Source organism: Dendrobates tinctorius, unplaced genomic scaffold (genome assembly GCF_039654945.1).
Source record: "Dendrobates tinctorius isolate UK_male_01 unplaced genomic scaffold, ASM3965494v1 ptg000115l, whole genome shotgun sequence".
NCBI classification, from domain to species: Eukaryota; Metazoa; Chordata; class Amphibia; order Anura; family Dendrobatidae; genus Dendrobates; species Dendrobates tinctorius.
The window spans coordinates 22,776,672-22,804,463 of record NW_027361783.1 but is presented as its reverse complement, the minus strand read 5'-3'; the positions used below and the strand labels follow the sequence as shown (position 1 = coordinate 22,804,463).

General features: G+C 42.0%; 1 protein-coding gene across 3 annotated transcripts in view; it reads left to right on the top strand.

Annotated features, from left to right (window-relative positions):
* The window catches only part of RNMT (RNA guanine-7 methyltransferase), a 73,546-nt gene that overhangs the window by 2,734 nt on the left and 43,020 nt on the right, over positions 1-27,792 (top strand). For all 3 annotated transcript variants that reach the window (XM_073590029.1, XM_073590028.1, XM_073590030.1), the window contains exons 2-3: positions 7,556-7,653; positions 11,780-11,915. In XM_073590029.1, the coding sequence (XP_073446130.1) occupies positions 7,579-7,653; positions 11,780-11,915 (211 nt within the window). In that variant the 5' untranslated portion in view covers positions 7,556-7,578. The remainder of the gene's footprint in view (positions 1-7,555; positions 7,654-11,779; positions 11,916-27,792) is intronic.

The following is a 27,792-nucleotide window of genomic DNA, read 5'->3' as shown; positions in this document are numbered from 1 at the left end:
CATTATTGCCAGAAACCACAATAATGTGTGAATCTACCTCATGGTGAACAATAGAAGAATATGGACCACTTTAGCTTCAGCCTCCAAACAAGATCTGCACAGCATGTATCTGGGAGCCATGGGCTAAGTTCCGTGTCCGCAGTGATCAGCACACACCCCAGTGTTATCCTATGTGCTTTTTTTAACATAGACTACTTTCCACACAGACATTGGATCCAAGTGTTAAAATATCTCACCTTGTCTGCACTTAGCCTTATGCTGTATTTGGATTGAATCCCAATTAAATGGGTGTTTCATAGAATCATAGAATCGTAGAGTTGGAAGGGACCTCCTGGGCCATCTGGTCCAACCCCCTGCTCAAAGCAGGATTCGCTAAATCATCCCAGTCAGATGTCTGTCCAGCCTCTGTTTGAAGACTTCCATTGAAGGAGAACTCACCACTTCTCGTGGCAGCCTGTTCCACTCATTGATCACTCTAACTGTCAAAAAGTTTTTTCTAATATCTAATCTGTGTCTCCTCCCATTCAGTTTCATCCCATTGCTTCTAGTCTTTCCTTGTGCAAATGAGAATAAAGTTGATCCTTCTACAATGTGACAGCCCTTTAGATATTTGTAGACAGCAATTAAGTCTCCTCTCAGTCTTCTCTTTTGCAAACTAAACATTCCCAAATCCTGCAACCTTTCCTCATAAGACAGGGTTTGCAGACCGGTCACCATTCTGGTCGCTCTTTTCTGAACTTGCTCCAGTTTGTTGATGTCTTTTTTAAAATGTGGTGCCCAAAACTGGACACAATATTCCAGATGAGGTCTGACCAAAGAGGAGTAGAGGGAAATAATGACTTCACGTGATCTAGACTGTATGCTTCTGTTAATACATCCTAGAACTGCATTTGCCTTTTTTGCTGCTGCATCACACTGTTGACTCATATTCAGTCTGTGATCTATTAGTATACCCAAGTCTTTTTCACATGTGCTGTCACTTAGCCCTATTCCTCCCATTCTATATATGCTTTTTTCATTTTTATTGCCCAGATGTAGTACTTTGCATTTCTCCCTGTTAAAAACCATTCTGTTAGTTACTGCCCACTTCTCCAGTTTATTTAAATCTTTTTGAATCCTCTCTCTCTCTTCTCTAGTATTAGCTATCCCTCCTAGCTTTGTGTCATCAGCAAATTTAATCAGTTTACCCTCAATTCCTTCATCTAAATCGTTGATAAAGATGTTGAACAATACAGGGCCCAGGACAGAGCCCTGTGGTACCCCACTTGAGACATTCTTCCAACTGGATGTGCAGCCATTTACGACCACTCTTTGGGTCCGATCACTAAGCCAGCTATGAATCCACCTAACAGTTGCCTTGTCCATTCCATACTTAGTCATTTTTTCAATAAGGATTGTATGAGAGACTTTGTCAAATGCTTTGCTGAAGTCAAGATATACTATATCTACAGCATTTCCTTGATCCACCCAATCAGTGATACCGTCATAGAAGGAAATTAAGTTAGTCTGACATGACTTATTAGTTACAAACCCATGCTGACTCTGTTTGATCACTTCATTCTTATCCAGGTATTGACTTAAATGTTGTTTAATAATTTGTTCAAAGATCTTTCCTGGTATAGAAGTCAGACTCACCGGCCTATAGTTGCCTGGGTCCACCTTCTTCCCCTTTTTGAAGATAGGAACAACATTTGCTCTTCTCCAGTCTTCTGGCACTTCTCCTGTTCTCCAAGAATTTTCAAAGATTATGGAGAGTGGTTCAGAAATTTCTTCTGCTATCTCCTTCAGTACTCTGGGGTGTAATTCATCTGGACCTGGAGACTTGAATTCATTTAGGTTAGCTAAGTGTTTCCTCACTATATTTCTGTTTATAGATATCCTGGATTCTTCTATTCCCTTAATAGGACAGTGAATAACAGTTGGTGTTACATTTCCTTTCTGAGAGAAAACAGATGCAAAATAGGAATTTAAAAGTTCAGCCTTCTCAACATCCTGTCTTACCATTTCATCATTTTCATCCTGTAAAAATCCTATAGCATCTTTGACTTTTCTTTTACTTTTGACATATCCCCAAAATCCTTTATTATTGCTTTTGACATCTCTTGCAAGCCTCAATTCATTTTCAGCTTTAGCTAATCTGATTTGTGCCCTGCAGATTCTGCAGACAGCATTATATTCTTCTTTAGATATGCCTCCCTCTTTCCATTTTATAAACATTTTTTTCTTCCTTTTTAGCATGTGCTTAAGTTCTGTGTTCACCCATCCTGGTTTCCTTAAATGCTTCCTATTCTTCCCTCTTTTCGTAATTGTTAACAACTGTGCTTTGAGAATTTCATTTTTCAAGATTTCCCATCCTTCCTGGACATTTTTGTCTTTAAGGATATCCAGCCATTGGATCCCTCCAATTCTCTTTCTGAATCCCTTAAAATCTGCCTTTCTGAAATCTAACCTTGACGTCTGAGTCTTCACAGGTCTTCCGCCTCTAGTTATCCAAAATTCTAAAATAGCATGGTCGCTACCTCCTAGGGTTCCAGCCACTTTTACCTCCTCAACCATTTCCTCCCTGTTTATAAGGATTAGATCCAAGGTAGCAGTTCCCCTTGTTTTCTCCCCTACCTTTTGGAAGATAAAGTTGTCAGCAAGAGAGGATAAGAATTTCCTTGACCTGTTAGTTTTGCCTGAGAGAGATTCCCAACAAATGTCTGGATAGTTGAAATCTCCCATGACAACTATGTCATATTTTTTGGAGAACTTGGCCATTTGATGCATAAAGAGTTCATCCATATCTTCAGCTTGCACAGGCGGCCTGTAGTAAATGCCTACAATGGTGTCCTTTCCATTGTTCTGTCCTTGTATTCTTACCCAAACAGTTTCCACAGAACTCCCAGTCTCTGAAGCTTCAATCTCTGTGCAGATATACGCGTTTCTAACATACAATGCAACACCCCCTCCTCGTTTATCAAGTCTGTTTCTTGCAAATAAGTTGTATCCTTCTAGTCTTGTATTCCAATCATGTGTATTGTCCCACCAAGTTTCAGTGATTCCAATGACATCATATTTCTTTTCCTGTGTTAGTAGTTCCAATTCTCCTTGTTTGTTGCCCATGCTTTGTGCATTAGTATAGAAACATTTTAGTTTGTGATTGGTTTCTCTTTCTCCAATATTTTTATTAATTAGATTCTTTCGTCTTTGTTCTTCCTTTCCACTTCTATTAGCAGAGTTCTCAATAGCATTTGTCAGGTGTATGGCTTTTTCTGGTCTTTTGCTTCCCTTCCCATGTTGTTCTAGTTTAAAGCTCTCCTTACAAGTGTAGCAAGGCGACTTCCAAATACTTGCTTTCCAGTCTTCGTAAGGTGCACCCCATCTCTAGCAAGTAGTCCATCGTATAAGTAGTTCACTCCGTGATCCAGAAATCCAAATCGTTGCTGACGGCACCATCGACGTAGCCAGTTGTTCACCTGCAGAATCTTATTCCACCTCCTTGTTCCATGGCCATCCACTGGGAGGATGGAAGAGAAGACCACCTGCGCTCCCAGTTCTTTCACTTTCTTGCCTAAGTCTTCAAAGTCTCTGCAGATGGTTTCCAGGTCATTTCTTGCGGTGTCATTTGTCCCCACATGTAGTAGCAGGAATGGGTAGTCATCTGTAGGTCTGAAGAGTCCTGATATCCTGTCAGACACATCTTTAATTTTTGCACCTGGAAGACAGCACATTTCTCTTGAAGTTATATCCGGTCTGCAGATAGCGGCCTCTGTTCCTCTCAACAGGGAATCCCCCATGACCACCACTCTCCGTTTCTTCTTCACAACATTTTTCTTTCTCCATCCAGGAGGACTCTGAAGGCGTACAAGGTTGCTGTTTGTTGGCAAAGTCTTATCCTGATGTATTTCTTCATCATTTTCCTGCGTGAGAGCCTGGTACTGGTTTCTGAGCAGTATGGGTGCTGACTGCCTCCTGATCCTCCTGCTTCTCTGGGTCACATGTCTCCATTCCTCTGTTTCTTCAGGTGCACTTCGAATTTCTTCTCTTTCTGTAACATGAAGAGATAATTCTGCTCTGTCCAAGAACTCTTCACCTTCCTTAATGATCTTCAACGTAGCCAACCTCTCTTCGAGATTTTGCAACTTTTCCTCCAACAGGGACACAAGCTTGCATTTGTGGCATGTGAAGTTTGGCTTTTCCACTGGTAAGTCTGTGAACATGTAGCAAGAAATGCAGCTCACCAAATGGCTCCTGGCCTCCTGGTTTCTTTCCTCTTTTTGTAAAAAAAAAAAAAAAAAAAGTTGTAAACTGTGAGTAATGAATTGGTTAGACCACAAGTCTCATTCACATGCGGATTTTAACAGTGGATTTCTTTTGCAAATAATTGTACCACCTCTAAGGATTATAGGAGAAAATTGTTCATCTTGGAATGCTTATTTCCAGCTGTGCGGAGTAAAGCCTCTGTTCTATAAGGCTTCAGTCACACTATCAATATTTGTAAGCCAAAATCAGTAGTGGGTGATAAATACAAAAGTGGTGACGTGTTTCTATTAGATTTTTCCTCTGGTTGTTCCTCTCCTGGTTTTGGCTTATAAATACTGACCAAATACTGAACGTGTGCACGTGGCCTAACCCAGCCTTCATAGCTTAGAAATACTTATTTCTTAGTTTTCCATATTTATACAAATAGTGTTATTAGTGTATATTGAAAAGTTGAAGGGCTTTCTCAGGGCTTTGGGAGTTTTCCTGACATATGGTTAGAAACATAAGATGGAGCATCTTAGCTGGAGTTGCATGGGATCTGAAAGGTAAGGTATGGTCGTATCTCGTTGCTTTCTTTGAAATCTCAGGCCACAAGGCTGTTATCCCTCTTCAGCATTCCCCAGGCCATCAGCATGGCTGTAATAAAAATAATGGAAACAGCTGGTACTCACCCTCCTCAGTGCCCGTGCGTCCCCACCACTTCCAAGTGATTGCTTGCTGACAGTCTCCGGGGCAGCGGCACAGATGCAGTTCTGGACCTTGGGAGTGTGAGGGCCAGCTGTTTCTGTTTAACAGAGGCCCGTCGATGGGAGAGCCCCCTTCAGGAATCTTCTAACCTCTCTGCTTGCTGATTTGAATGGGGGATGTATATCCAAAGACTGTGTGTCATTACTACAATAATTGCCAGTAAAAGTAAATTAGACAATAAATTGATATGCAAAAACACACAGTGCTCAAATGATTAAACATAAAATGAAGCATCTTGACAATGGTCTAAATTGAAGGGAAATTGTCTTTAGGATTTTTTGCCTCAATCTAATGACATGTATGTACCGGTGCTTTCATGGTGGTAAATTCCGTATCTTGATTGTAGAAAGCAGTTTTTGCCGTTTTTGAGAAATCCAGTATTGAAATTGTATGCAAATGAGCTCAAAGTGGCTCAGGGTGGGAAATTGCACTTGCAGCTCTCTTGTCCTCCCTACATATTCCACATCTACCGCATCCCTCCTGTGTCTGACTGACAGGTTAGGGGAAACACTTCACTGAAACAAGAGGGATCTGTCAGTTAGAGGCAGGTGGTGGATGGAGAGTAGTTGGGGAGGACAGGAGAGCTGCTAGTGCAGTTTGCCACCCAGAAGCACTTGCAGCTCATTTGCAAATAACTAAACCCTGGATTTCTCAGTAACAGCAAAACGGATTTCTGCAATTAAGATGTGTAATAAATCAGCATGAATGCGCCTGTACATACATGTCACATCAGTTTGAGGTATAAAATTCTCATGACAGGTTCCCTTTTAGTCTCCTTCCGTTTTATGTACTTTACCTATGCAGATCTATGTGCCTCCATGGTTAGGCTGAGTTCACACGTGGCGTTTTTTTCGCGTTTCCGCGGCGGTTTTAACCGCGCGATTTTGCCACGAAAACGCAAAAAATAAGCATCCCATGCATTCCTATGGGATTCCGCAATGCTGTGCTAATGCTGCGGTTTTTACCGCGGCGGAATCGCTTCGCGGTAAAAACCGCAGCATGCTCATTAATTTGCGGAATCGCGGCGATCCCGCACCCATAGGAATGCATTGTTCCGCTTATTTCCCGCATGTGGCTGTGCACACCATGCGGAAAGTAAGTAGAACAATTGCGGATGGTACCCATGGTCTGGAGGAGAGAAGACTGTCCTCCGGGCTTTGGGTACCATATCCCTGTAAAAAATAGAATTTAAAATAAAAAATATTGTTATTCTCACCCTCCGACGTCCCGCGCAGCCTTCCCGCTTCTCTTCACGCTCTCGTTCCCAGTAGTCCTTTGCGAAAATGCTCGCGATGACGTCCCTTCTCGCGGGATCGCGAAGTCTCGCGGTCATTCGCGCGACGTCATCGCGAATTACCGCGAGACGTCGTGATCCCGCGAGAACTGACGTCATCGCGGGCATTTTCGCAAAGGATTACTGGGAACGGATGCGCGGGACGTCGGAGGGTGAGAATAACACCGTTTTTTTTTTTTTTTTTTTTTACATTCTATCTTTTACTACTGAGGCCGCATAGGCGGCCTCAGTAGTAAAAAGTTGGTCACACTCGTCAAACACTATGTTTGACAAGTCTGACCAATCTGTCAATCAGTTTTCCAAGCGATGCTACTGATCGCTTGGAGAACGCTAGCATTTTGCAAGCTAATTACGCTTGCAAAATGCTAGTTTTTCCGCGGGAAAATCGCGGGAATTTAAAATGCGATTTTCCCGCGGACTGGAATTCCGGAATTCTCGCGGTAATTTCTGCGAGAGTTCCGGTACGTGTGCACTTAGCCTTACTGACTACAATTCTGTAGGAATTCGGTTTCTATATTGTCTCCCTTCTGTCCAGTATTTCCTTCTTAGTTACATTTAATTGGTTAGCATGTTTGACTTTAGGGTCAGGTTATATTGGTGTTGTCAGTTCAGTAGTATGTTACTATAGTAGTACATCGGTCTGTTTACAAGCTGTACACATGAAATTGTACGATCCAAACCATTTCCAAAGTTATATTTTTGAACAAAGAAAAATGTTTCCAAAATTTCACTTGTCTATTTCACATATACGTGTACGCTTAGGCCTCAATTCACCATTTGTGCTTTTCTTGAAGGCACATTTTTTGTGGCGTTTGCTGCTTTTTGCTCAAAATTCTTCAAAATTTCTACGCGGTTCACAAATTTTGTGCAAGTCAAAAATGGTTTCTGCATGTCCCAAAAAAACTAGCACAAAAACTTCTGATGCATAAAACAATCACTCCAGAGTGGGACTGGAGTACTTTTGGGCGAAGAAGTTGCTGCTATTTAAAAGCTGTATTTGATGAATCAGTGTAAAAAATCTGGAAAAGCCACATTGATGTAAAAATCTGAACATTAATTAAAGGACAAAGGATAACTATAAAAAAAATTGCAAATCATAGTCATTATCTGAGAGTTATTCATGCCAATCTGGCCCTTAGTGTTGACAGGTATAGATCAAATCCGTTCTGTAGCTTTTCCCAGGTTGAAATTCTGTGAGATGACTATAGATTCCTTACATCATGTTTTACCTGCAGAATAAAATTAGTGTGTTTCTTGTTTGTTTTTCAGCTGTGAGGGTCCAGTCACGTGAAATGGATTCTGAAAGTGTACCAGTGTCCTCGCAGAAGAGGAAGTCTGATGCTTTGGATCAGCCGTCAAAGAGAATTGTATGCATCTACTTTTATCTGTGAGAAAAGGTTATTGATATTGGACAATCCCTTTAATTTAACATCTTCATACCCCGAGAAGCAATCTGATTGCCTCTGATCCTGCGGTTGCTAATAGCGGACGTATATACACTCATGTTGCATTATACAATATGCATCTTTTTATGTGCATTTTGGATAGCTTTTTTGCTTGCGTTTATCACTTATTCACTGGGATGGATGAAAAGTGCTGTAAAAATGCTGAAAGAATTAACATGCTGCCTTTTGGCAAAATTGCTGCAGAGCTCCAACTCCATATGTGAAACATGCCGCTTGTGCATGAGATTTTGTAAATCTCATTGGTTATGCTGGTACTGTAAAATACTGCATACTTTATGCTCCAAATGTGCTGCGTTAAAGAGAATGTGTCACCAGGTTTTTCCCATCTCATCTAAGAGCAGCATAATATAGGAAAAGAGACTCTGATTCCAACTATGTATCTTTTAGTTTGCTGGGTGCAGTTGTGACACAACATCAGGTTTTTAGATTTTGTAGCATTCTGACAGCTTCCCCCGCCCACACCACAGCTCTCTATGTCCATGGTCTATTGACAGTGAGCTGCTTATCACTTGATGGGGTGGTGTCGGACCACTTGGGATGAGGCAACTAGTCTGGGCAGTGATAATCTGGTTATTAAAACATTCATTGTAAGGAAAGAACAGCACACAGCATAATAAATGATATGTCCATGAAATCTGTGCCTCATCCCCACCTCGTGCTGTCCTCAGATTACTTTGCAAAAACCTGCTGACAGATTCCCTTCAAATAAGCATGAAAAATGCATTGTCTGAACATATCCCAAGGGAATCTTGACATGCAGCATTTTTGCTGCAGATTTTTCTGCACAAAAAAATTAGTGTGGGTCGGAAAAGTGCAGTGTACAATACATGCGTATTTACATGTTTTTTATTGTTTTTTTTTTTTGCCCCATCCATTTGAATGGGTGAAAAACTGTAAAAAAAAAAAAACATGCACTGGAATTTAAAGAAAACACCTATCAGCTGAAAGGATGCAAGAAAAGAGAGCCCTATAAACTACATATACTCTGCTGGCCTGGTACTATAAAATGCAGCATGTTTTACGCACAAAAAATGCATGGACAAACCACTACAAAAATGCTTTGTGTTAACATACCCTTACTTGTGGAAGTGGATTCTCTGTGATATACATTAACCCCTTACCGACCGCTGACAGGATAGTACGTCACCGGTCGGTATCCCCTGCTTTGATGTGGGCTCCGGCGGTGATCCCACCTCAAAGCCACAATATGTCAGCTGTTATAAACAGCTGACGTGCCCGCAATAGGCGCGGGCAGAATCTCAATTTGCCCGTGCCTATTAACCAGTTATATCCCACAGTCAAATGCTGACAGCGGGCATTTAACTAGTATTTCCGGTGTCTGGCCGGAAATGAGCACATCGCTGAGGGTGGTTTCACATTAGCGCTTTTTAAGCGCACGCACGGCCGGGGGTAGCTCCGCCCCCTAGCCGGCTCTCTGCCCGGCGTGCCCGCCCCTTGCTTGTAGCGCCGCCTCCTAGCGCACAGCGGCGCCTGCGATCGGCGCACCCTATCTTTAGCATAGGGTGCGCAGATCGTGCGCAGGCCGTGCGCTAGTTGCGCTTTGACCTGCGCTGCGCACTTTTGACGGTGCGCCGTGCGCGCCAAAATCAAACTTTTCGGATTTTGGCGCGCACGGCGCACCGTCAAAAGTGCGCAGCGCAGGTCAAAGCGCAACTAGCGCACGGCCTGCGCACGATCTGCGCACCCTATGCTAAAGATAGGGTGCGCCGATCGCAGGCGCCGCTGTGCGCTAGGAGGCGGCGCTACAAGCAAGGGGCGGGCACGCCGGGCAGAGAGCCGGCTCGGAGGCGGAGCTACCCCCGGCCGTGCGTGCGCTTAAAAAGCGCTAATGTGAAACCACCCTAACTCCCGTCACGTGATCGGTGGTCAGCGACGCGTTGCCTTGACAACCAGAGGTCTCATAGAGACCTCCATGGTTGTTGCCGGCAGAATGCTATGAGCGCCAGCCGGTGGTCGGCGCTCATAGCGATGCTCTATTTCTGCTACATATAGGTGATCTGAGCATCGCCTATATGTAGCAGGGCCGATCAAGTACGGCATGCTTCTAGCCTCCTATGGAGGCTATTGAAGCGTGCCAAGAGTTTTAAAAAAAAAAAAAAAGTGTTTAAAAATAAAAAAAACATAAGTTTAAATCACCCCCCCTTTCACCCCAATCAAAATAAAACAATAACAAAAATCACACCTACACATATTTGGTATCTCCACGTTCAGAATCACCCGATCTATCAATTAAAAAAAAGGATTAACCCGATCGCTAAACGGCGTAGCGAGATAATGATTAAAAGCGGCAGAATTACGGTTTTTTTCTTGTTCTCCCCGACATTGCATTAAAGTGCAATAACGGGTGATCAAAAGAACGTATCTGCACAAAAGTGGTATCATTGAAAACATCAGCGCGGCACGCAAAAAATAAGCACTCACCCAGCCCAAGATCACGAAAATTGGAGACTCTAGGGATCTTGGAATATTGCGCATTTTTTTTTTTTCTTAAGCAAACTTTGGAATTTTTTTCACCACTTACATAAAAAAGAACCTAGACATGTTTGGTGTCTGTGAGCTCGTAATGATATGGAGAATCATAATGGGAGGCCAGTTTTAGCATTTAGTGAACCTAGCAGAAATGCCAAACAAAAAACAAGTGTGAGATTGCACTTTTTTTTGCAATTTCACTGCACTTGGAATTTTTTTTTCCTGTTTTCGAGTACACAACATGGTAAAACCAGTGTGTCGTTCAAAAGTACAACTTTTTTTGTCCCGCAAAAAATAAGCCCTCACATGGCCATATTGATGAAAAAATAAAAAAGTTATGGGTCTGGAAAGAAGGGGAGCAAAAATGAAAAATTGAAAAAAGCTCCAGTCATTAAGGGGTTAAACATCATGGTTCCACGTGTCAGCAGATAGGCCGGCATTTACAGAATTGGTGCCAACCTGTGGTTGGTGCTTATGTACATCTGTGTATATACCCGATCAATCTGGGCTACTGTGTGGATGTACTTGTAGTTTGGTGGGTTTTTGAATGTTTTTTTTTCTGTAAAACTTAGTTACCATGTTAAGTAAAATAAAATCTTTCTGATTATTCTTTAGTCTCTTCCTGCAAAAGGATTTATAATGACCTCTAGCCACATAATAGTACATCCAGTGCTGTTAGAAATTTAGCCGTCTGCAACAGCTATGATTAACATTGGATGATCTCAGCCTTTTAAGCGCTATTTTGCTGTGGCTTATGTCTACCAAGTTATTTAAGGTATTTGGCCAATGGAGGGGGCTCCTTCTGTCCGCCTATGATGCTATCACAGAGTGCCCATGGGTTCCCCCACTAACTAGAATCCTGATTAAATAGATTGTAACCTTGACAGTAAATAATGTTTTGAACTGCTTCAAGTCCTCTATTCAGGCGAGATGTAAAAATATGATCAATAAAAAATGTGGGTTTCCAGGATTAAGATTTTTTCATTCACCTGTTGGTGAGGTGGGAGTGTGAAACTCAGCACTGTTCTTGCTCTAGCCGTGGCCAGAAGTAAGTAGTCAACTAGACCGAAACATCACAGCTCTATTATTTGTGTAGTGGCTGTTCACCCTAATAGAAGGTGGTCCTGAGCTGGCAGATGAGGTCCTGTTGGCCGGCAAGAGTAAAATGTCAAAAGTTTGGCTAAAGAAAAGTCGTCTTCTTGATTATTTTGATCTCTGCAGTGGTTATCATTCTTACATTGTAGAAAACACTGTATGGTCCAAAATAGCATATATAATCAGTAGGGACCTATTAGTGTAAAAAACTGTATGGTAGTGGTCCGATATCCTGCTGCTATGTTTGAAAATACACTAAGGTATACCGCTGTTAAAAGTGCCACATTTTATTTTTTTTCTTTTTCCCATGATGGCAGACTTGATAAAGCCTTAGTAATATAATTATGTAAACTGTTTTGGTATGATTTTAGCTTTATATTTATCTCGTTACCGTTTTTTTTTTCTTCTTTTTTTTTTTTTTTTTTTTCTCTTCTGTGCACAGCGAACATCAGAAGGTCACAGCTCAGCAGTAGCTGCACACTACAATGAACTCCAGGAGTGTGGATTAAAGCAGCGCAACCAGTCCCGAATCGTTCATCTAAGGAACTTCAACAACTGGATGAAAAGTGCTCTGATAGGTGGTTTATATGTAGAATTTATATGTAAAATTTAGTGTCATCCGGCAGACTTTTTAACATATTTGTAATGTATCCTGAAAACTGGGCACTCATCTTTTTTTTAAATGATTTTTGCCTAGTTTAAAACCATGCATCTTTTTTTTTTCTGGTTGGCAAAGAAATCACTTAAATGGTTACTCGCACAATGTCAATATTTTTTTTTTCTTTTACAAAGCAGTGTCTGCAATGTTTAGACAAATCCCAACATATACAAGTGCTTCTCACTACATTAGAATATCATGAAAAGTTAATTTATTTCAGTTATTCAATACAAAAAGTGAAACTCATATATTATAGAGTCATTACAAACAGAGTGGTTTATTTCTTTTATTGTTGATGATTATGGCTTACAGCCAATGAAAACCCAAAAGTCATTATCTCAGTAAATTAGAAAACTTTAGAACACCAACTTGAAAAATGATTTTTAAAATCCGAAATGATGGCCTACTGAAATGTATGTTCAGTAAATGCAGTCAATACTTGGTTTTGGCTCCTTTTGCATCAATTACTGCATCAGTGTGGCATGGAGGTGATCAGCCAGTGGCACTGCTGAGGTGTTATAGATTCCCAGGTTGCTTTGATAGCAGCGTTCAGCTCGTCTGCATTGTCGGTTCTGGTGTCTCGTTTTCCTCTTGACAGTACCCCATAGATTCTCTATGGGGTTAAGGTTTGGCCAGCAAACTCGCCTATCAAGCACAGTGATAACTGTTGTTTTTAAACCAGGTATTGGTACTTTTGGCAGTGTGGACAGGTGCCAGGTCCTGCTGGAGAATTAAATTTCCATCCCCAAAAAGCTTGTTGGGAGAGAAAGCAAGAAGTGCTCTAAAATTTCCTGGTAGGCGGCAGCGCTGACTTTGGTCTTGATAAAACACAGTGGACATTCACCAGAAGATGACATAGCTCCCCAAACCATCACTAATTGTGGAAACTTCACCCTAGACCTCAAGCAGCTTGGATTGTGTGCCTCTCCACTCTTCCTCCAGACTCTGGGACCTTGATTTCCAAATGAAATGCAAAGTTTACATCTGAAAGCAACACCTTGGACCACTGAGCAACAGCCCAGTTCTTTTTCTCCTTGGTCCAGGTAAGACGCTTCTTGCATTGTCTATTTGTCATGAGTGGCTTGACACAAGGAATGCGACACTTGTAGCCCATGTCCTGGATACATCTGTGTGTGGTGGCTCTTGAAGCAATGACTCCAGCAGCAGTCCACTCCTTGTGAATCTCCCCAAAAATTTTGAATGGCCTTTTCTTAACAATCCTTTCAAGGCTGAGGTTATCCTGGTTGCTTATGCACCTTTTTGTAACACACTTTTTCCTTTCACCCAACTTTCCATTAATATGCTTGGATACAGCACTCTGTGAACAGCCAGCTTCTTTAGCAATGACCTTTTGTGGCTTACCCTCCTTGTGGAGTGTGTCAATGAGTCTTCCCCATGATTGTGGAGCCTGCTGAAACAGACTAAGGGACCTTTTCAAACGCTTAGGCTGGTTTCACACTAGGGTTTTTTAGCGCTGCGCTTCGTGCGCGTCCAATCGCATGCGTCCTACGCACCTATCTTTTACATGGGTGTGCATGGTCTAACATATGCACGCGTTCGTATGTGTTTTCGTGCGCATGCGTTTTTTTTGTAGTGTGCACCTAGGCGCACCGGACGCAACCTGTTGCATTTTTGGTCCGTCCGACCTGTCTCAAAAAAACGATTGCGCATGGAATGCGCAAAAAAATGACATTACAGTCTATGGGAGCGCAGGCGTGCGCTTGGACAGGCGCACGCCTGCGTTTAAAATCTCATGTGTTTTAAGAGTTAACATGGCTAGAAACTGGTTAAAACGCATGCGCCTAAAAAAAAGCAAACGCATACAAAACGCATGATGCGTTTTTTGTATGCGATTCTATTGCGCGCGAAGCGCATCGCTAAAAAACGCTAGTGTGAAACTAGCCTTAGGAAGCCTTTGCAAGTGTTTTTTGTTAATTATTCTAATGTCTATTAGGGACAGGAAACAAAGTAGTTAAATAGCACCTCCCTACCTCCTATCCACAGTGTTTTTCCTTTCACTTGGACACTGGGATGGAAAGAATACCTGCTGAGCATTGAGGTTGATCACACTTCCTTCCTCCTCTTCATCTGATCCAGTGTCCCAAGGATCGGGACCACTATGCTTTCCTGCTCCTCTGGGCAATGCTGATTAGAGGTAGGCTGGGGTCCTCTCATATCTCCCAAGCCTCTCTCCTCCTTCCTTTTATACCAGCATCCAGAGAGCGGCATGCCGGTAATGATGTGGCGCGCCATTCCCCTTGAATTGACGTCCCTTCTGGTTGCATCACACCATGAAATACAAAGCGTTTTCCCTTTCTCTGAGCGGGATAAATAGTGGAGGATGCAAATGGCCTTCAGGGAGTCCTCCAGATTGGAATCAGATTCTTTAGGAAGGGGAGAAGTCGCATCCAAGGGATGCCTACAGCGCTTGGTCACGGTCACTTCACTGTAAGTGACCCTGACAAGATGACACCCTAAGGTAGGACCGATTCCTTATATGGAGGGGAGCTTCTTTTCTTCGGTGTACATCTGCTGTGCTCAGTGCAAACCAAGGTACAGTAAGTAATCCTGGGGTGGGTAACTCATTTTAGGGAGTAGAATATGGTTATCACCACTTTCTTCCCTTTCTTTTAGGGGGACCAGAATCCTACACCAGAAACCAGAGCCAAATCTATGGACTATAGATGTGCTATTTTGTATTCAGTAGCTCCCATCCTCCAATAGAAAACAACTATATCAGGATTGCACAGAAAAGATTGTGTGGGATGTAAAACCATCTCTAATAGAGGAGTTAAGGTGGATGGTATGTCAGGAAATTTAGACTTCCCTAGCTGCCTTCTCTCAATTGGGTTTTCTAGCACGTCCTGTGGTCCAAAAATATTTTTTTTTTCTGCTGAGGACATGAAGGAACTCCTGACAGAAGTACAATGCAAGTCAAGGAAGAAGAGACCACCCTAACAGTCCAATATGAAATGTTTGTGGAATTGAAATAAAAAAATAAAAAATAAAAAATGGTGTTCCCAGCTCATAACTATCCAGAGTTTGATTCTAGAAGAATGGGGATTTGAAGAAAGCATTTGGGTATTCCGGGCGAACTAAAAGGAAGAATTTGCTTGGAAGAAGAGATGTCTGAGGCTTGGTCTGAAATTCCCAAGATTGATTTCCAGCTTGCTAAGGTGACTAGAAAAACAACTTTTCAATTTGAGGATTCTACACAACCTAAAGACCCAATGGATCGCAAGATGGATACCTTTTTGATGAAAACTTGCAGAGCATTGGCGGCATCATTAACAACAAATGTAGCATCCACCTGCGTGGCAAGATCTAAGTTCACATGGTTGAATCAACTTGAGTCACCTGAGCAATGGGCACTTCCAGAGAAGATTTACCGTATTTTTCAGATTATAAGATGCACTTTTTCCAAGAATTTTTTCGGGGGGCGATGGGGGTGCGTCTTATAGTACAGATATACCGTTGCTGCAGGCTGGGATGAGGGGGTGTCCAGTGATGCTGCGGGTGTCTCCGATGCTGTGGGGGCTCTGCCGACATTTTATGAAAGGCTAGAGTCCCCGCCGTTCCATGGTTTCCTTTGCGGTGGACTCCAGGAAAATGGCCGCTGGGGGCACATGTTAACATGGAGATCTCGGCACCAAAATCTCGGGAGGTGAGATCTCAGCGTTGACTCTTCTTTTGGGCAGAGCAACATCTTCTGCCTGTATCAGCACTCCATTTAAGAGGTTCCTCCAACACACAAGCAGACTTCATAAGCAGGAAATATACATCTGGCCGAGTGGAGTCAGGAAATGGGACATCCAGATGTTGACTTGTGAACTGTCAAAATGCAAAACTAGATCAGTACTTCTCCCTGGATCCAAACGACACGTGTGTGGTAGTGAACGCATTCACATATCCCTGGGAATTCAAGTTGGGCTACGCTTTCCTCCTGACTCCCATACTACCAAAAATGGTACAGAAAATGAGGACGGAGGGAGTCATCCGAGTCAATACAATCCTTCTAGCAACCTTTCGGCTAAAAAGGAGCTAGTTTGGGACGTTAAACAACCTGAGGTTGGAGGACCCTCTTACAACAGCTCTGGCCCACGACAAGATCCAATTTTCATCCAGCCCGTAAAATTTGTCTGGCTGCTTAGTTTCTGAAGCCGAAATATTAAAGGCAAAAGGTCTGTCAGATAGGGTCATAGGTACCCTTCAGAAGAGCAGAAAACTGTTAACCAATACCACCGTCAGATTCCGCTTCTCTGCGTACTTCAGGCTGCTTTCAGATGAGGTAGCATAAACCTGCTGACAGATTTTGTTAAAACCTAGTATAGTCAAAGTCGAGGTGTCAACCTTATTTTTTTCTGACAGAATTTAGCAAATTATTGGTGGATAAAAAGATTAATGACCTAAATATTGTTTTCAAGGGTCTAACTACCTTTTTTCAGCCAATAGACTCTGGATTTAAACTGTCCTCCAAGGCAGCTTTCCTTGTAGCCATAATGGCAAGAAGAGTTAGTGAACTATAGTCTCTATCAATGAGAGAACCATTTCTGAGGATCCTCGAAGATAGAATAGTGTTCAGTCTACTGTAGACCCATCTTTTTGACAAAAAGTGACATCAGAATTCCACATGTTTGAGGGGATAATTCTCCTGTCTTTCTGCTAGGATCCAACAAATGACATAGAAAAGCAATTTAATTTGTTAGACGTACAGAGAACCATTCTTTATTATCCCGTACAGACAGTCCTGGAGGAAAAACCAGAATCTCTTTATCCAATATTGTGGACAATACAAAGGAAGAAAGACTTTGAAGAGTACCATAGTCAAGTGGATTAAGAATACTTTTTGTTAAAGGGAACCTGTCAGCAGGATTGTGCACTGTAACCTACAGACAGTGTCAGGTCGGCACCATTATACTGATTTCAGTTTTGAATTAATGATATTCTCATGGTCTGGGGCGGCCTGTGGGAGGTCTTCATGTGGTGCTCCGATTAGCTATTCATAATGCAGACTGGTCACTGATCCCTCACTGACATGCCCCTAGTTTGTATAATGAATATCTGTACATACTGAAGAAAAAAAAAAAACCCTTCTGAAGGCTGCTGCCAGCCTTTCGTCTGTTTCTGATAGATGCTACTGCCCAGGTGCTGGAGGTGCCATCTTGGAAGAGGGTTTTTTCTTTTCTCCAGCAAGATGGCGCAATCCTGCTGACAGGTTCCCTTTTAAGCATACAGAAGTAAGTCTTTTACCTCCGGAGAAGTTGAGAGCGTATTCTACAGGAGCCATGTCAGTCTTCTGGGCTGTAAGGGCCAGCACCTCCATCGTGTAGATCAGCAGAGCTGCCACCTTGTCCTCGTTCCATACCTTCTCTCAGCATAATAGATTAGATTTAATGTTTAATAAGGATTTTGGTTTTGGGAGTAAAGTCCTTCAGGTAATCGTCCCTCCCTGAGAATGTTTCTTTGGTATTCCTCAAGTTGTGCTGTCGTGTAGAGGGGAGAAAATGGAATTGGACTTCCGTTAATTCTTTTTCTAGGATCTCTCCTCGACAGCACGGGTAATTTCCACCCTTTTCATTATGTATGTTTTTATTCTTCGGTGTTAAATACAAGGGTTGGACAAAATAATGGAAACACCAACAAAAGTTAGTTTAATATGGTGTGGGTCCACCTTTTGCGGCGATTACTGCCTCAATTCTCTGAAGTATGGATTCATACAAGGTGTGAATTGTTTCCAAAGGAATTTTAGCCCATTCTTCAGTTAAAACACCCTCCAGTTCTTTGAGCGACGATGGCGGCGGAAATCGACGTCTAACTTGAATCTCTAAAATCGACCATAAACGCTCAATAATGAGGTCTGGGGATTGTGGGGGCCAGATGAGATGCTCAACTTCATTACAATGTTCCTCGTGCCATGCTTTAACGATTCTAGCTGTATGAATTGGTGCATTATCATCCTGAAAGATGGCGTTCCTCTCCGGGAACAGTGCTTGAACCATAGGATGCACTTGGTCGCCCAAAATGCCTAAATAATCTCTGCTGTTAATTCTTCCATGAAGGGATATCATTGGCCCGGCGGATCTCCACGAAATAGCACCCCAGATCATCACAGAACCTCCGCCATGTTTTACGGTTGGGAGAAGGCAGTCTGGATGGAATGCTTCTTTCGACTGTCTCCAAACGTACACTCGACCAGAGGTCGGAAATGGGGTAAACGATGATTCGTCTGAGAATATCACATGTTTCCACTGCTCGTGGGACCAATTCTGGAGGTTTCTACACCACTCTAAACGCTTGGAAACATTTGTCATTGAGAGCAGCGGTTTTCGAATTGCTGCTCTTCCGTGGAATCCAGATTTGTGCAGCTCCCGACGAATAGTTTTCATGGAAACTGGGTTCTGTAGGTGTTCATTGAGCTCATCAGTGATTTTCGGAGCCGTGGTCTTGCGATCCTCTCTCACAATTCGCTTTAGAGTCCGACGGTCTCTCTCAGTTAACATCGACTTTCGGCCGAACCTGTGCTTTGCTACGGACGTTTTTCCTTCTCTTTCAAACGCAGTCATTACTTTGGAGACAGTACCTCTTGACACGCCAAGCATTCGGGCACTTTCTGTTACACTAGCGCCTGCCATACGAGCACCAACAATTTTGCCTCTTTGAAAATCCGATAGGTCTGCCATTGGTATCAGGTTCTCATCAATGTTCTTGCAATTCTGCAAAACAAACAGTTAATTTACATACACATATCACATAACACAAATAATCAACTACAAAACATTACTATATGTCACGGTTTGCATGTTTATAACATGTTCGAAGATTATGATGCCAAAACGTTAGGTGTTTCCATTATTTTGTCCAACCCCTGTATTTTCAGCATTCATACAGTTGTGCTCAAAAGTTTAAACACCCAGGTAGAATTTTAGCTTTCTTGGCTTTTTGTCAAAGAAAATGGGGTATGTAAACTTTTGTTCAGGGTCATTTGGATGTTTTGGGTTGTCATTTTGATTTAAAAAGAGAAAACACATTAGTTTGACAATCAATGGCTTCACCCAACCACTAACCATGAGTGGAGAAAAAGTTTTGGTGTTATTCATATTCTTTGAAAAAAGGCCAAGAAAGCAAAAATTCTGCCGGGGTATGTAAACTTTTGAGCACAACTGTATGTGGTTCTTTAAGGGCCTGTCACACTAAGAGATATCACTAGCAATATCGCTATAACTGGTGACGTTATAGCGATATTGCTGTGTCTGATACTTACCTACGACCCGCTCCCCCGCTGGTTATCGCTGATCGCGCGAGAACGTTCAGGACTGTTTCTCGTCGTCGGCTTCCTGCGGCGCTTCCTGCTGTGACGACGAGCGACGTGTTGAGCCGGGCGGGAGGACGCAGGATCGCCTGGTGTGACAGGTAAGTAGCGACCCCCGTCCCCAGCGATGTCGCTAGTGAGATCTGCCTGTGTGGCAGCTCACTAGCGACCACTTAGCGATGCACCAGCGATCCTGACCGCGTCATATCGCTGGTCGGGATCGCTGGTACATCGCTAAGTGTGACAGTACCTTTAGAAAAACATTGAGGAGAGGAGGAGGGGCTATGTTACCTCTTTGTGGTTCCTGTCCCTATTATGGTGGGGAGGAAAACACCTGTTGTACTGTCGTGGACAGTTCCTAGAAAAAGAATTACCGGTAAGTCTAATTCCATTTTTACCAGGCGTGAACCAAAAAGTTATGGTAACCATGAGCTGTCATGAGTTACGCAAGTTTTTTTTTTTTCTATAGAAACCCCTAGGGCCTCTACCCATGCTTCCTAGTTGTTTGGATTAGTAATGTAAAGCAGTAGGAGTAATTCTTCCATTCTATTTTCATTAGATATGTGACTAATATGGGCATATAGAGTAGATGTTTGCTGTTTAGGGACTTCTCCAGTGAATCCCAGTCTTTTTGTATAGGATGTGGGCAGATTGTGAGACTAGGAAAGTGTTTACGAAGCACTTTCCCTGAAATGAATGGCTGATATAACAAACTGTGTGGCTGAGCTCAATGCCGCTTTTTCTTATCACCTCTGGCCAGGGCTGTGGAGTCGGAGTCGTGGAGTCGGAGTTAGTTTTGGTTGGAGTCGGTAGAAATGTACCGACTCCAGCTTTAAAAAAAAAAAAAAAAAAATGTATTAATATTTCATAATTGAACTTTCATATGAATTTTATAAATGTTACTCAAATATATATGTTCTATCAAACTATGAGCAACAGTGATAAGCAGTTCTGCTGGAGATAGAGACATTTCTTACTTCTTGTGTGTCACTGTTCTCCACTGCCCTTATCTAATCTTATACTTGGTTAACGTCATGCTGCCCCAACCCCCCTACTTACAATGTATGAAACTGAAAGTGAAAATGTGTTGCAAATTCTTAGTAGTAAAGCTCCTCCTCTAGACTAGATCATACTAGGTGTGCGTCTTCCAAGCATCTCACAGCTGCCTGCTACTCAGAAGAGGAAGACTGTAAGAAGTATTATCCTTTCAACAAACTTTGCATCAGTTAACTGTGAGTACATGAGGAATAATAACAGTATTACTGACCACTATATCAGTTGTACGACCTGACAATAATTTTGTACAATTGTTTTTAGGAAAAACAATTGTCATTTGGATTGTGAATGCAGAATTAAAAACCTGAGAATGTCAAAGAAGCATCACATTAAATCAGCTGTATTTGAATATTTCACCATCACTCAAGATAGAAAACATTATGTCTGTCAGTGTATGACAAATGATCCAGACGAAAACAAATGCTGTGAAGCCAAGATGAGTGCATATTCAGGCAAAGATAAAAATGCTCCTACCAGAGCTTCTAATCTAAAGAGACATTTACAGCGCTTTCATCCAGAAGTACTGAAAGCAGTGGATGAGAGAGACTGCATCCAAACCAATGAACCAGTGCCCAGCTCTTCCAGCCAAACAAAGGAGCAGAGAACTTTGCAGCCATCAGTTGCAAGATATTTTGTCAGTGACAAAGTTACTGTGACAATGACAGTAGATACATTTAAAAAACAGATCATAGAGCTTGTTGTAAAGGATAGTGTGCCTATTTCATTATTTTCACGACCAGCTTTTATGTGTCTGAATGGGGAAATGGCCCGCAAGCTTGGTGTTTCTCTGGAGAGAGAGAGTATTAGAAAATTAGTAATCGAAGAAGCTTTTAAACAAAAGGAAGAACTTAAAAAAAACTCTCAAGGGACGCTTTCTGTTTCTTAAAATGGATGCCTGCACACGTCACAGAGTGAACTTTTTTGCCATCAATGTCCGATTTGTTTGTGACAAAAATGAAATAGTTACCAAGACATTGGCAGTAAAAGACACCAAAGCTCATCACACCAGTGAGTTTCTCCAGGTCTTGGTGGAAAAGGTTCTGCAAGACTATGAACTTAAAAAAGAGCAAGTTCTTTCTGTCGTAACTGACAATGCTTCAAATATGATAAGTACTATTAAGCTAATGAATAAGAGTAATGATGGTGACCAGCAGCTAGAAGAACATTCTGGGTCCACAGACACAGAAATGTTTGAAATAGAGGAACACAGTATTGTAACTGAGGAGCAAACTGAAGTTGCTTCAGATGAACAGCAACATGATAGTTTAGATGATCTTGTTGAAACTGTGTCAATATGTTCTTTCATTCATCACATGCGCTGTGTTGTGCATACGCTACAGCTGGCTATAAGAGACAGTCTGCAAGAAGGACATGCTGCACTGATTGGCAAGGTGAGAAAATTGGCTACTGTTGCCAGAACCCCTAAAGTTGACTCAATTTTGAAGAGACGTGCTGGAAAAGGGGCAATTATTGATCAAGCCACACAATGGGGCAGTACTTACTTAATGATTCAGCGCTTGGTTGAACTGAAAACCTTTCTTGTAGACATGGCTAACCCTCAACTGACGCTAAATGAAAGTCAGTGGAATCAGGTGACTGAGCTGGAAAAATTGCTAGAGCACCCATTTACAGTGACTAAAAAATTACAAGCAGAGGACTTAACTCCAGGTATTTTCTTAAAGGAGTGGAAGAACCTGATGTTTCGCCTGTCCCAAAGAGGAGGGTTAATTGCAAGTGGCATTGCTACATCAATGAAACGGAGAGAGGAGCTACTATTACAAAATAACATTCTTTTGGCAGCTGTTTATGTAGACCCAATGCATCGGATTCTTCTAGATGATCAACAGCTAAGTAAAGGAAAAGAAGCTCTGTTTGAAATAGCAGTAAGGATGAAAGGGTTGCAGAACAGTCAGGAGGAACAAGAAGAATTTGGTCGTCCTGCCACATCTTCACCCTCATCATCAACTGATGAAGAATTTAATTTCGAAAAATATTTGGATCACAAGGACCGTGCAAAGCGTTCCCGCATAGAAGAAGAGTCATCCCCATCAAGGAACACAGCCAGTACATTTCAGCAGAATTTTTCATGTGCATTAAAAGAAATTGAGAAATTTGACCGTTCATCAAAAATAACAGTGCAACAAGCGATTCCTCTGTATCCTGACATTGTCAGAGATGTTGCCCGAGTGGTTACTGCTTTGCCACCAACACAAGTTAGTGTAGAGAGGTTGTTCTCTGCTCTCAAAATAATTAGATCAGATTTGAGGGCATCCATGAAGGAGGATCTGACAGAGGCAATACTTTTTCTGAGGACAAATTTATAGATTTCTTCTTAACTGCATAAAAGTGTTTATTGCATATTTACTTAGTTTAGAAAAGTTTATAAAAGTTATTTGCTATATTCTAATTGTATTCTAATAAATGTAGTTTTTGCTCTAAGTGGTCTGATTACTTATATGATGGTGAGAAACTGAATAAGCACGATGTTTAATATTTTACAACAGTAAATTTGTTGTTATGAATTGGCCATTTATGAAGGAGTCGGAGTCGGAGCCTGATAAAATCCAGGAGTCGGAGTCGCAACTGTGGCTTACCGACTCCACAGCCCTGCCTCTGGCTCACAGAAGACAGTATAGAAGTCCTATTGGATCTGGTATAAAGCTAAATTCAATTAAAAGTTTATCTCTTGTGGATTTTTCACTTCACTGTTGCCTGCACTTATTCAACTTTTTACTTTGCTCAGTTACTAACATAAGTAAGCCCATTCTAATATCTTGGAAATGGTTGAATGATTTACCAAGTCTATAATATGAAATACTGACGTATGCAGGCCTAGAAATTAAATCGTTCTTGGTCACTGTGTTCTTTGTAAGTGAAAGATGTTGTTGGCACATACTGGTTGCTGTACTTGTAAGCTCTATTACGGTATTTATTATGCTTTGCTTATATAGTGCATTCATATTCTAGAGCGCTTTATATACATTATCATCACTGTCCCCTTTGGGGTTCACAATCCAAATTCTCTGAGTATGTCTTTGGCATGTTCGAGGAAACCGGAGAACCGGAGGAAACCCATGCAAACACGGGGAGAACATACAAACTCCTTGCAGATGTTGTCCTTGATGGGATTGGAACCCAGGACCTCAGCACTGCAAGGCAAGTTACCAAACTGCAAGGCTGCAGTGCTGACCACTGAGCCACCTTCACTTCAGACTAGGTTAACAACACATTTTTTTTGCCGTCTGCCAGACTTTGGAGAAGGGAACAGGTTACCAAACTGACTGGGGGAGGCAGCATCTGCAGGATAGAGAGGGCACTGTATTGTGGATACAAATGGGAAATGTATAGTTATATTTAGGCTTGGGATTTGAGGGTCGCATTAAACCAATTAAAGACCCATGTTTGTTAGAATCTCCTCATCTGATTTCGCTGCTACCTTCCCCTCCGATAAAGCAGGTAAGCGAAACACGCGTCAGGAGCTGCATCAGGGCGACAGCGGTCTAGGCCTACCATGGGTTATCAGGCATGATTCCTTATAGCAGCTCACATTGTTGAAGTATATTATGCATTTTATAACTAGGTGTACCTACTATTTGTGCTGCTTCTATATGTGATCTAGTGATTCTGCTTCCCCAGGTCTCATTCTGACCTCTACCTTCTCCTTGCCTACCTCCAATGTCTTTATTTTTTGTTATATAGTTTCTGTTCAGGTATGTTTTTCTATTTTGTCTTAAGGCTAAGTTCACAGTTGCGTACTGGGGCTCTGTGGATGGCTGCATACTTCCTCCCTGAAGCTCCGCTCACTTCCACACTTCTTACGTTTAGGTCTGCCTACTTCTGCATGCGTCCTGCGTACCTATCTTTAACATTGGGTACGCAGGACATGCGGATGTATTTTTGACGCGCTCGCCGACCTCACGTGAACAAAACTTGTTTACGTTACCTTTTGGTGGTTTATAGCTTACTCCGCTTTCCTCTTAGTATTGTACGGTTCTTACTAGTAGATAGGTTTTATGTTTTATTATTGAGGTTGTGTATGAGGCTCAGGTAGGTTTCATGCCAAACTAGTCTGAATTTGTGAATGCTCTTCTGAAAATACGGGGGGGGGGGTTAGAGCGGTCTTATCTCAGGAGTGTCAAGTGCGACTACATGTGGACAGTATTAGAGAAAATGGGATTTAGATCCGGATTTCTGTTTTACATTAAATTGCCCGATTTGCTGCCATTTGCCAGATTCTGGGCTAATGGAGCTACCTGTTTGCGCTGAGAAGGGGCACACTACAAGGGTGCTCCCTGTCTCCCCTCTGTTTCACATTAGCGATTGGGCCACTTGCATGGTTATTTAATTTCCTGAGGTTATTGGATTTAATTAGTGTAATATGGAAGTTCACGTGTTTCTGTACTAGACGACGTGCCTCTCTATTTGCGAGATGTAACTGTGTCTATTAGTCCAGTTGTAAGAACAAATATGGCCGCAGCACACTTTCCCAAACATCACAACAATTCATTAGTCCAGGGAATACTGCTTGGAGCCCATTAAAGAAGGGTAACACCGCTCCTAGAGTTCCAAAATAGAAATCACACTTTTATTCTTGCGTCATCAAAATGAAGAAAAAGAACATGCATAGAAAAGAAATGTATAGAAAAAATATTGTAAAAAGATAAAAGAAACCATGGACATTGTAGGCATGGAAAATGGCATATGACATAAGGCTGTAATCAATAGTGACATATATTTGATGAATAAAAATAGTTACAAACAGATTTCTCCTATAAGGCACTACCACACATGCATATGTTAATAGTAAACATTGTGTGATGCTAAGGGTTGGACCTTTTGTGCTCAGATAAATTTTGATCAAGGTTTGAGACCTTAATTAGGCTGTTAGGGTTATGGCTGGTTCACTATCATTGTTAGGAAAGGCCAGGTGATGCAAATTTCCCAGCTTTATAAAATCCTAGCCTCCTCTAACCTTTTGCCAAGAAACAGCAGCCATGGGTTTTTCTAAGTAGCTGTCTAGCACTCTGAAAATGGTGGAATCCCACAAAGCAGGGGAAGCCTATAAGAAGATAGCAAAGCGTTTTCCAGTTACCCTATCCTAGTTCGAAATGTAATTAAGATATGGTAGTCAACAGGAACAGTGGAGGAGGACAAGATAAGGTCTGTCCAGAAAACAGCAATATTTCAGTGAGCTGGTCGTAGGATTGTTAATGAGACAAGTCAGAACCCTTGCTTGGCTGCAAAAGACCTACAGAAAGATTTAGCAAACTCTGGAAATGTGGTGCATTGTTCTACTGTTCAGAGACACCTGCACAAATATAGCCTTCATGGAAGAATCGTCAGAAGAAAACCTCTCCTGCGTCCTCACCATAAAATTCAGCATCAGATGTATGCAAAAGAACATCTAAACAAGCATGATGCATTTTGGAAACAAATCTTGTGGACCGATGAGGTTAAAATAGAACTCTTAGGCCACAATGATCAAACGTATGTGTGGAGAAAAGAGGGCACAGAACTTCGGAAAAAGAACATCTCGCCAACCATTAAGCACGGGGGTGGGATCAATCATGCTTTAGGGTATTTCAGCCAATGGCACAGGGAATATTTTATGGGTAGAGGAAATAATGGATTCAAGAGGATTTTCCCATGAACAAAGTACATTTTAATTACTAGATCTTGGAAGAAAAATAAAATAAGTTCTACAATTGGATGTGTTAACAAAAAATGTTCTGTGCTGAGATAATCTTATACATGTGCCCCTGCTGTGTACTATGTAATGGCCGTGTCTGACCATGCAGGAACATGTTCTGATCATACCACAGCTCCTGGGCAGGGGAGGAAGCAAAAGAGAGTATAAAGACATTACATCATAGGATTGTAAATTATTATTATTTTTTTTTTTTTTTTTTTTGAGGAAAGACATTTCATTGCCTGTTTATAAGAAATGCTTTACCTCAAAGAAAGTACAACATTAGATCGCAGATTATTCTATCTGTATCCTCTCTGTTGCTTCCTCCCTGCCCAGGAGCTGTGGTATGATCAGACCATGTTCCTGTATGGTCAGACACAGCCATTACACAGTACACAGCAGGGGCACTTGTATAAGATTTTCTCAGTACAGGAAAAAATATTTTTAAACACCTCCAATATTTTTATTCGAAGATCTATTTATTAAAATTACCTTTATTTATGGGAAACCCCGTTTAAGAGGTATGTCCAGGCGAAAAGAAAAGTTCCCCAGTCTATTGGATCAGATTTCACGCTGCTCAAGTCACCGGCCACTGCAGTCACTTACAGGGCGCAGCAGTCCTACCTCTGTTGGAGCAATGACCCTTTATCCTGATCAGACCACAGATGTGTTTTTTTTTTTTTTTTTTTTTAATGTTGCTTAGATGGAAAAATTAAGACTTAGTAATAGCTATTTGGTTTATAAATGACAGTTCCCTGTCCGTATCTACCCCTAAGTTGTGTACCTTGTCTGTACTGACTTCTAACCATTAGGGTATGTGCACACGTTGCGGATTTGGGTGCGGATGTTTCTGCAGAGAATCCACATGTCCTGGCAGAAAACGCAGGGTAAAACGCATGCTGTTTTCCAGTGGATTCTAGTTTGGTTTGGCTGTGCGTATTTGTTCAAAACTTTTTGCTTCTAGAGAGAAAGCAAGAGATCCGCAACAATTGACATGCTGCAGTAAATAAACCGCAGCAATTCTGCGCAGAATTATCCGCATCATGTGCACAGCGGATTTGGTTTTCCATAGGTTTACATGGTATTGTAAACCATGGAAAACTGCTGTGGATGCGTAGGGCCAAATCTGCAACGTGTGCACACACCCTTAGGCTGTGTGCACACACCCTTAGGCTATGTGCACACGCTGCGGGTTCTGCTGCGGTTTTGGCCTCTGCGGATCCGCAGCAGTTCTGCAGACAGTGTACAGTACCATGTAAGTCTATGGGATTTACAATCTGCTGTGTACATGCTGCGGTTTTTTCACTGCGGAAAAGCTGCGGTTTTGAATCCGTAGAAAGAATTGACATGTCAATTCTTTCTGTGAGTTCCGCTGTGGTTTGCCACCTATTCCCTCGTCCAGGTGTCAAACCGCAGGGGAAAGCCGCTGGCCAATCCGCAGGTAAAACCGCAGGTCATTTTAGCTGCGGTTTTACCTGCGGATCCGCAGATAAAAATCCGTGGGTGAATGCGCAGCGTGTGCACATAGCCTAAGAACTTCAGTTTTACCTGAGTTCAGTTTCAGCTAGCTGACATTTATCCAGTTTTGTAGTTTGGCTGGGTGAGAATTTATAGCTTGAGTTGAGTCACTTGCTCCTATCTTCAGTGTCAGGTATAATTGTGTATCATTCGCATTAGGATGGATCTGAGCCTTTAGTTACTCCATATTATGATGGGACGCATGGAGTATGAGGAGCCAATAGA